Source organism: Pteropus alecto, unplaced genomic scaffold, assembly GCF_000325575.1.
Source record: "Pteropus alecto unplaced genomic scaffold, ASM32557v1 scaffold202, whole genome shotgun sequence".
Lineage (NCBI taxonomy): Eukaryota > Metazoa > Chordata > Mammalia > Chiroptera > Pteropodidae > Pteropus > Pteropus alecto.
Window position 1 is genome coordinate 4,696,221 of NW_006432451.1, and position 11,187 is coordinate 4,707,407.

General features: G+C 36.8%; 1 protein-coding gene across 1 annotated transcript in view; it reads right to left on the reverse strand.

The window, feature by feature from the left end:
* Positions 1–1,451: 1,451 nt before the first annotated feature.
* The window catches only part of LOC102895309 (HLA class II histocompatibility antigen, DQ alpha 2 chain-like), a 17,906-nt gene continuing 8,170 nt past the window's right edge, over positions 1,452–11,187 (reverse strand). The window contains exons 2-3 of the mRNA XM_025043697.1: positions 2,527–2,775; positions 1,452–1,824 (exon numbers count right to left, since the gene is read on the reverse strand). Coding sequence (XP_024899465.1) covers positions 1,505–1,824; positions 2,527–2,775 — 569 coding nt within the window. The 3' untranslated portion in view covers positions 1,452–1,504. The remainder of the gene's footprint in view (positions 1,825–2,526; positions 2,776–11,187) is intronic.

The window sequence follows — 11,187 nt, forward strand, 5'->3', positions numbered from 1 at the left end:
TAAAAGTAAAGTGTGGAGCACTTTCTAAGATACACAGCAGTATCTCATGTCATTGTTCTCATTTCTAACTTCTCTCTCTTCCCAACTTAAAGAGTTTCTATCACATCTGGGGAAGAAACAAGGAGGAAACCTCTCACATCATTCTGCTTTTGTCACAAATCTAATATTTATGGCAAAAATGTTTACTTTTTATTCTCAAAATCCAATTTTTGTGTTTAAAATACTTTATTTCAATTTATTATCTTTTCCATAGATTTTAGAATTTTATTTTAAAATTGAATACCTAAACATTTTCCTTCCTCCATTTTTTTTTTTTTTTTTTTGCATTTCAGATATAAAAACACTATGCTGAGGGGAGAAAGTATGCACTGTCTTTGCTGATACCTAAATGGGCAGGGAGAGAGAGGGAACAAAATAAAAGTACAGAAAGGAAAAGAACACATTTATTATGTTACAATATTATTTGGACACCTTGATTGTGTGGTATTAACATGACCTGGGAAAGAGGTCAAATGGCACTGAAACATCTGCTAACATTCAAGCAGAAGGTCTTCTCTTCTTATATATGACCCGAATTAGCTCTATCAAAAAGACAGAGAAAATGTATACTCTAAACAAAGATACCCCAGAAAGATATATACATATATTTTGGCATAGATATTGAATTAGGGTGACTAAGAACTAGGTGGCTGAGTGAAATTGTCCGGGTCTTTCTGTGAAAAGTTGTCAATCAATAGAAGATTATGTTGGAAGAATTCATAACAGTCAATGATCTCTGAAGGAAAAATTCTCTACAAATTTCACTCAAGCAGGAAAGTGAGGAGGCTCTAAAAGGAGCAATATGATGAAGTGAAACAAGGAGCAGATCTAAGTCATATATCAAGGTCAAGACAAAGACCTAGAATTTGAACCATTCTTCTTCTTTCTTGTAAAGATTAATTACCTGAAACAGGAAACAGCATGAGATTGATGGATCTTCAGCTCCTGTCCCAAGGTCAACCCATCCTCCAATTTGCCCATAATTTTTCAAACACATATATCCTGGGTGCCAATCCTCCACCCTTGGCTTTACTACCTGAAGGAACATCGTTTCATATCTGATACTTCTAATTCTCACCTTCCTATTTTCTAAGCCATGACTCACGTGGTCCTTCAGTGTCTGGAGGCACCATCTCTGCACAGGCTTCGGATGATTAGGATGGTGCCCATCACAATGCCCACGAGGCCCGTGGCCAACCCCAAGGCACAGACCACAGTCTCTGTCAGCTCTGACATAGGGGTTGGGATCTCAGGCTCTGAGAAAAAAGAAACCTATAGGGTTAAAGGACACTGTATGTAGGGCATAAATATGTAGAGAATCGTGTGTGTGTTTGGAAACGGACAAGACACCTGGACATTGAGAGAAGAGTGAAGTCCATCAGAAAATTTTGCAATTGTGGGAAAAAGAGTTGTGATTCTGGGAATTAAGAGCTATAAGGCACGATGATGTGGACTTGGGATTGAATCAGAGAATTTGCAAACAATGATGGGATTTATACATACCCCAGTGTTTGAGGAGTGGCTCTTCCAGGCCCCAGTGCTCCACTCTGCAGTCATAGAAATCATCAGTGAAGGGAAGAAAAGTGAGGTAACTGAGCTTGAAGAAAGAGTGGTCACTTTTAGGGTAGAAGGTTGTCTCAGTAACTCCTTCTACAACTGAGTGTCCATTATAAAACCAGGTAATGTTGATCACAGGAGGAAATATATTGTCCACTAGGCAGATGAGGGTGTTGGGAATACCAAGGATCACAGAAGATTTGGGAAACACAGCCACTTCAGGAATTTCTACAATGAAGACAAAACACTGATTTGAATTTCTGACTACTATGCATTGAGTTTCTTAATCAGTTTGGGGGATCCCTCCCATTCACAATTCACTGGCTGTTAGTGATATATATTCCCTGTGTCTTTCCAGACTCATTTTACAGTAAGCAACAGCCTCCTTCCCACTTTTTTCTCACCTATTTCTTAGATCATTTATTTCACTCTCTCCCTGCCCCCCACCCCCGGCAGCCTTGTCCAAAACTTCTACTTTGACTTTTTCATTTTCTGAATGAAGAAACTTAATGTTATCTATGGTGACTTTAGAAGGGGTGCTGGCATTTTTATCTGCAGATTCTGAACTGTCCTCTCTTCTGAACTTTCCTCTACTTTTGAATTACTATGAAGTGTAGAACAATTTCCTCTCTTTGGGAATCCACAGGGCATGGTGTGAGTGAGTGTGTGTGTGTTTGTGTGTGTGCTCCTTAGGCCAAGAGGTTGGGAATATTCTCTTACAGGAGTACAGGAGTATCTCATGGAATCTAGGGGAGGGATATTTAAAGATTAAGTAGATATGATGGAGACTGAGTATCTACTGGGAAATGAAATAGGAAGGTGAAAGAATTTATATTATACTAGGAAGAGTAGCTATTCTGGGGAAAAAAGAAAAGAGACCTAAAATGTGTGGTAGATGCAGCAAAGAGAGACAAATTTGTGGACACTCACCATTCATGGCAGGTGTAAAGTTGGAATTTTTTATCAAGATATCCAAATTTCTTTTTGCCACAACAATGTTTCTCAGGGCACTTTGAGTATCAAACTTGGTAAAATTGCTAAATTCAGGCAGTCGCCACACAGTTTCCATTTTTTCCAGGTCTACGTAGAAGAGCTCATCTCCATCAAATTCATATGTGAACTGGCCAAAGGCGCCATATGTCTGGTAGACATTTGTGCCATAAGTGCCCACATGATCGGCTGAGGAGTGACCATTTCAGAGCAGGAAGGTAATGGGAAGGTAGGATATAGAGAGAGGAAAAAAATCTTTATTAAACAAGAAGTCATAAGAAACTGTGTTCCATATACTATATGTTTATATTTGACATGTCAGTCTTCATTTTTGTTTTTTCTATATTAGGGCAATTGAAAGAAAAAATTTAAAAATTATCTCTTAAAAATTGTTTTTATGTACATATATTGTCTTTCCCATGATAATGTACACTCTAGGAGGCATTGGGATGTTATGTCTTGTTCAAATCTGTATCTCAGGTACCTAGGAGAGTCATGTTATATAGTAAGAATTCAGTAATATTTGAAATTATAGAACAACCACCATAGAGAACCACCTGAAGTCTAGCTGAACAGAATTTCTATAACTAAGGATATAAAGAAGAAGCTACATTAAGACTGGTAGGAAGGGTGAAGAGGTGAAACAGGCTGGTCTCACACTCATGTGTGGTGGTTAAGAATCAGGAGGGTTATCTTGGCTGCAGAGATTCCCCCTGTGGAGTAAAGGATCCCAGATGCACACTGGGTGCCCCAGGCCAGAGCACGACTTCCAGGAAAAAAAGTCCCCACAATACCTGTTGTGAATATCAGTGGAGACTCCATTCAGGTGAGATGAAAGGCTGCTGTAGACCCAGGTATTTTCTTAAAGGGCGAAAGTACAGACTCCCATATACTTGCTCACGTATACTTGCCATAAGCTCCAATGAAGGGACAGTATCTCGAAAAGCACAGGGACATATGGAAGGAGCTGAAATGATTGGCTTTAGAGTGAGAGCTGAAGAGGCAGCTCTCTCCTGGGCGAAAGTGACCCCTCCTCAAACACACCTGGCAGGCACAAGCAGAAGTGCTGGCAGCCTTCATTGTTCCTTTGTTAAGCCCTTTCCCCACCAAGCCTATAGGCACAGGCAAGCACCAAGTCTGAGTTTCATCAACCTTGCTAACACTGCTCACCCCACCCTGGTGATTCCCTGAGACCCCGCTCACCCGACTTGTGCACTGGCCCGAACCTATTTCAGCGGCTGTTTCTCACAAGCAGCTGGACTTTGCCAGCAATGCAGACTTTCCTAAAATCTCTCAAGGTCCACAAACCCAAAACAAACAGTGGCTGGCCTGAGCATGTCCTGTAGTTCTTTTAAGTGGCCCCAAGCCTGGCACTAGTGGCACTAGTCTCAGGTCATAGCATAGCCTCTCACAGTTGCCTCCAGGCCCAGCATAGGCAACTACAAACCACAGATTACTTTGTAGTTCCTACCAGGTGGCCTTAAGTTGGGCACAAGCAGCAGCTGACTTTGACCTGCACCAGAGCAAAGAGGCATCAGAGCCAACACACCTGGTGGCCAGCTTCAGATCACAACAGAGCACCAGTCCAAACAGTGGACTTGTCAGGCACCAGAATCACATGCATCCCCTGTAGTCATAGCCAGTCCTCACAGCCAGTCAGCCTAAGGCTCAATTCTACTCACTGACATTCCAACAGCAATCGACACTCAACTATAATAGGAAGACACATGCAAACCACACCAGGTAACCAGGGAGAATGTTTTACGGGGCCCCACAGGAAACCTACTACATAAGGCCAACCTGCTAAGACTGGGAGACATAGCAGATCTACCTAATACATAGTAACAAATACAGAGATGCATCCATAATGGGGAGACAAAGAAACATGTCTCAAATGAAAGAATAGGACAAAATTCCAGAGAAAGAACTAAACAAAATGGAGGCAAGCAACCTATAATATATAGAGTTTGAAACACTGGTTATAAGACTGCTCAGTGGATTTGGGAAAATAAAAAATAACTCACTGAGAGCTTAGACAAAGAGATAGAAACCACAAAAAAAGTCAGAAATGAAGAATACAAAAACTGAGATAAAGAATACCTTAGATGAAATTAACAGCAGATTAGATGAAGCAGGGGACTGAATCAGCAATTTGGAAGAGAAAGCAGTGGAAAACACTCATTTGGAACAGCAAAGAAGAAAAAGAATTTTAAAAATTGAGGGTAGTTTAAGGAACCTTTGGGACAATATCAAGCATAAGAACATTGGACTCATAGAGGAACCAGAAGGAGAAGAGAGAAAACAAAGAATTGAAAACCTATTTGAAAAAATAATGATGGAAGACTTTCCTAACCTGGTGAAGGAAATAGATATGTAAACAAGTCCAGGAAGCTCAGAGACTTCCAAACAAGATGAACCCAAAGAGGGCTGCACCAAAACACTTAATAATTAAAATGCCAAAGGTTAAAGACAAAGAGAAAATCTTAAAAGTAGCAAGAGAAAAGCAGTTACCTACAAAGGAGCTTTCATAAGACTATCAGCTGATTTCTTAACAGGAACTTTGTAGGCCTAAAGTAATTGGAACAAAATCTTCAAAGTGATGAAAATAAGAACTTATAACCAAAATTATTCTATTCAGCCAAGCTATCATTTGGAATGGAAAGACAGATAAAGAGCTTACCAGACAAGAAAAACCTAAAGGAGTTCATCATTACAGGAAATGTTAGAGAGACTTTTTTAAGAAGAAGAAAAGATCCAAAATATGAAAAATAAAATTGCAATAACTACATACCTATCAATAATCACTTTAAATATAAATGGATTAAATTCTCCAATCAAAAGACATAGAGTAGCTGAATGGATAAGAAAACAAGACCCCTACATATGCGGCCTACAAGATACTTACTTCACATCAAAACAAACACACAGAAGGAAAGTAAGAAAATGAAAAAGAATTTTGTGCAAATGGAAACAAAGAAACAAAAAAGTTGGGGAGGCAATATTTATACCAGACAAAATGGACTTTAAAACAAAGGCCATAATAGAAAGATGTTTTATAATGATAAAGGAATCAATCCAACAAAAGGATATAACTCTTATAAACATTTACTCACCCATGCAGGAGTATCTAAATATATAAAGCAGATATTTATGGACATAAATATTTCAAGCACATGAAAAACATTTTCCATTATAGTCTACATGATAGGCTACAAATAAGGTCTCAATAAATTTAAGAAGACTGAAATCATATCAAGGATCTTCTCTGATCACAATGGTATGAATCTAGAAATCAATTACAAGAAGAAAACTGAAAAGCACACAACCACATGGAGACTGAATAACATACTATTAAACAATAAATAGGTTAACAAAAAGATCAAGGAAGAAATAAAAATACCTTGAGACAAATAAAAATAAAAATACAATGACCTAAAAATCTATGAGACACAGCCAAAGTAGTTATAAGAGGGAAATTCAGAGCAATACAGGCCTACCTGAAGAAAAATCTCAAATATCCAGTCTAACCTTACATCTAAAAGAACTATAAAAAGAAGAAAAACAAAGCCCAAAGTGAGTGTAAAAAAGGAAACACTAAAGATCAGAGTAGAAGTAAACAATAGAATCTGAAAAAACAATACAAAAGATCAATGAAACCAAGAGCTGGTACTTTGAAAAGCTAAATAAAACAGATAAACCTTTAACAAGACTTATCCAGAAAAAAGAGAAGACACAAATTAAAAAAATCAGAAATGAAGGAGGGCAATTAGCACCACAGACATAAAAAGATTATAAGAAAATTCTACAAACAATTATATGCCAACAAATTGGACAATCTGAAAGAAATGGATAAATTCCTAGAAACACAGTTTTCCAAGACTGAACCAAGAAGAAACAGAAAATTTGAACAGACTAATAACTACTAATAAAATCAATCAGTACTAAAAAAAATTCCAGCAAACAAAAGTCCTGGACCAGATTGCTTCATGAGTAAATTTTACCAAACATTCAAAGAAGAATTAACACCTATTTTTCTCAAACTATTCTGAAAAATTCAAGAAGAGGGAAGAGTCCCAAGCTCATTTTACAAGGCCACCATTATCCTAATTACCAAACTAGACAAAGACATTACAAAAAAAAAAAAAAAATTATAGGCCAACATTCCTAATGAACATAGATGCAAAAATCTTCAACAAAATATTAGCAAATCAAATTCAGCAAGACATACAATAGATCATACACCATGATCAAATATATTTGGAAATCAATTAACATGATACACCACATCAACAAAATGAAACATATAAAATATGTGATCATATCAATAGATACAGAAAAAACATTTGACAAAATCCAACATCTAATTATGATTAAAAAAAAAGTTGAGTAAAGTGAGAATAGAGGGCTCATACCTCAACATAATAAAGGCCATATATGACAAACACGCAGCTAACATTTATTTTCAATGGGGAAAAGCTAAAAGCATTTTCCTTAAGGTCAAGAACAAGACAAAGATGTCCACTTTTACCATTTCTATTCAACATAGTATTGGAAGTCCTAGCCGCAGCAATCAGACTAGAAAAAGAAATAAAAGACATCCAAATTGGAAAGGAGGAAGTGAAACTGTCATTATTTGCAGAAGACATGATGCTATATAGAGAGATCCCTAAGCATTCTAACAAAAACTATTAACACTTTTAAATGATTTTAGTAAAGTAGCAAGATACAAAGTTAATATTCGGAAATTGGTTGCATTTCTATACACCAATAATGAACTACCAGAAAAAGAAATGAACAAAACTATCTAATTTAAAATTACATAAAAAAATACCTAGGAATGAATTTAACCAAGAAGGTAAAAGATCTGTATTCAGAAAATTATAAGACATTGAAAAAAAAATTGAAGATGCAAATAGTTGGACGTATATACCATGCTAATGGATACAAAGAATTAAAATCATTAAAATGTCCATACTACCCAAAGTAATCTATAGATTCAAAATACCAATGGCATTTTTCACAGAACTAGAACAAATTAATCTTATATTTATATGGAACCACAGAAGATCTCGAAAAGCAAAAGCAATCTTGAGAAAGAGCAAAGATGGACTTATCATGTTACCTGATATCAGAATTTACTAAAAGGCTATAATAATCAGAACAGCATGGTCCCTGTATAGAAACAGAGACATAAATTAATGGAACAGGATAGAGAGCCCAGAAACAAACCTATATGGTCAATCAATCCGTGACAAAGGAGTGAAGAATATTCAATGGGGTAAAGACACTCTTCAACAAACAGTGTTAGGAAAAATGGACAGATACATGCAAAAATGAAACTTTACTACTTTCTTACACGATATACAAGAATAAACTCAAAATAGATTAAAGACTTAAATGTAAGACCTAAAATCATAAAACTTAAAGAAAAAACAGGCAGTAAACTCTTTGACATCGCTCTTAGTAATTTATTTCTTTTTTTGTATGTGTCTCCTCAAGGCACAGGAAACAAAAGAAAAAAACAAAGAAATGAGACTATATCAAACTAAAAAGTCTTTACATAGTAAAGAAAACTATCGGCAAAATGAAAAGACAAGCTACTGCATGGGAGAAGACATTTGCCAATGATACATCTGGTAAGTAGTTAATATCTAAAATTTATAAAGAACTCATACAATTTAACACCAAAAGAACAAACAATCCAATTAAAAAATGAGATGAAGACTTGAATGGACATTTCATCAAAAAGGACATACAGAAGGCCAACAGACATATGAAAAGATGCTTAATGTCACTAATCATTGGAGAAATGCAAATTAAAATCACAATGAGATATTACCTCACACCTGTTAGAATGGCCATCATCAATAAATCAACAAACAACAGGAGTTGGCAAAAATGTCGAGAAGGGAATCCTCATGTACTGCTGATGAGATTGCAAATTGGTGCAAAAATGGTATGGAAGTTCCTCAAAAAATTAAAAATATAACTACCTTATGACCCAGCAATTCCACTGCTGGGTATTTATCTGAAGAATTCTAAAACAGTAGTTTAAAAAGACACGTGCACCCCTATGTTCATTGCAGCATTATTTACAATAGCCAAGACATAGAAGCAATCTAAGTGCCCATCAACAGATGATTGGATAAGAAATTGTGGTATATATACACAATATACTATGACTTGACTATAAATAAAAAAATGAAATTTTACCATTAGTGACAACATGGTTGGATCTGGAAGGTATTATGCTAAGTGAAATAAGTGAGACAGAAAAAGACAAATACTATATAATTCACTGAGTTATGGAATCTAAAGAAAAAAATAAACAAACAAAACATAAATAGACTCATAGATACAGGAAACAAGCTGATGATTACCAGATAGGAGGAAAGTTAGGGGTGTGGGGTGAAAAAGGTAATGGGATTGAGAAGTGCAAATTTGTATTTATAAAATAGTCATGAAGATGTAAAATAAAGCATAGGCAATATAGTCAGCAATATGATAATAACTATGTTTAGTGCCAGGTGGGTACTAGACTAGTCAGGGGGATCACTTTGTAAATTATATAAATGCCTAACCACTGCGCCACACACCTGGAACTAATATAAAATAATATTAAATATCAACCTGAGGGTCCATCAATCAATGAATGGATAAAGAAGAGATGTTATTTATATACAATGGAATATTACTCAGCCATAAAGAAATAAAATCTTGCCATCTTCAGCAACATGGATGGACCCAAAGATTATAGTGCTGAGCGTAGTAAATCAGACAGAGAAGGACAAATGCCATATGATTTTATTACATGTGGAATCTAAAAAACAAAATAAACAAACAAAACAGAAACAAACTCATAGAAACAGAATATTTTGATGGTTTTCAGGTGGGAGAGGGTTTGGGATTTGGGTGAAAAAGGAAGGGATTAAGAAGTACAAATTGGTAGTGACAAAATAGTCATGGAGATGTAAAGTACAGCATAATGAATATAGTTGACAATGTTTAATAACTATGTATGGTGTAAGATGGATACCAGATTTATCAGGGTAATCACTTTTGTAAGTTATATAATGTCTAATCATTATGTTGTACATCTGAAACTAATATAATATTTTATGCCAACTGTAAGTGAAAAATAAAAAATAATTTAAAAAATGCAAAGATCCAAAATAAACATGATAAAAAGGAAAGGAAAAAATTTGAATGCTAACTGTACTTGAAAAATAAAAAATAATTCAGTAATATTTATTAAATAAATAAATAATAAATTTACTTCTTGAGCTTACCTCTAATCACTTAATATCCCTATACTCTGTTGTACTTTTTCATAGCATTTCTATCATTCTAACACACTATGGAATTTATTTACTTGTTAAATGTTTTTTAGAAATTATCTGTCTCTTATTGCAAGAACGTGAGTTCTTCATGAATAGAAACCTTGAAGTATGCTAAGCACCTAGAAGGTCTTTATACTTCACCAAATATCTGTTGAATTAGTGAATTATGTTTGGAAAATGTTTTGAAGATTCCATTGTACTCTTCTATTTCTCTTCTATTTTCCTTTGCTTGTTTTTTTGCTTTAGGTTTCAATAACTGTTGTCACTATCCACAACACAGTAGAACAAAGGTCTGGACAGTAGACTGAAATGTAGTAAAATGAGCCATAGATCAAGAAGGTGTTGTGGAGGGAATGCTTCAAAACAGTGTAGATGATAGAAGTTCTCTGTTCATCCCTCTGGCGACCAAATCAAAGTTGTGACGGAAACAAGGAGCAGCAGCAAAGAAAAATCTCCTGGGATATAGATGAACGAGCCATACAACTCAGGAGAAATCCAAGAAAGCACTCTGCAACGGCAGAAGGTAGGATGGTTCGAGGACGTAGGGCGACCAGTTCCGAGCGGCTGAGTGAGACGGAGGCTGCAGCATTGGCAGTGGCAGAAGCCTCTTAAAGGGGCTGTGTCCACAAGCAGATTTTTGCAGTGACCGACCTGCTCGCTCTGAGTACCAGTGCTGGATCGGCTGCACGCAGTGGGCCCGAAGGACTTACAGGGAGATATTGTTGGAGAGGCCAGCAGTATTCATTGTTCCCTGCTGAGCTCTCCCCTCTCCCAGTGTGCGGACACAGTGCCGCCATAGCTGTGACATCATCAAACTAAATACCAGAGGTCGCTCCCCCCAGAGGATTCCCTGAAACCCCACCTACCCCAACCTGGGCCCCACCCAAGCCACGTCCAAGTATATTCTCAGCGAGTCAGATTCTTGCTGAGCAGCGCCTAGATTCACACTGGATGTATCTGGCCTCGGTTTCTGGTGTGGCCTTTTGAGGCAACTATGAGCACAGCATCTGTGGATTGCTTGCTGAATCTTAGTAGGTGGCCCCAGAGGAGTAGAGGCTTGGGCTAAATTTGGCCTGCAGCTGAATCCCTCTCAGGACTGTGCCATTGGACACCTACTTCACAAATCCACACTAATAAGACCGGGGTCTTAGGAGCTTTGCTTAGTACATAGAAACAGACACAGAAAGGCAGTCAAAATAGGAAGACAAAGAAGCAGAAACCATATGACAGAACAGAACAGAGATCCAGGAAAAATGGAGTC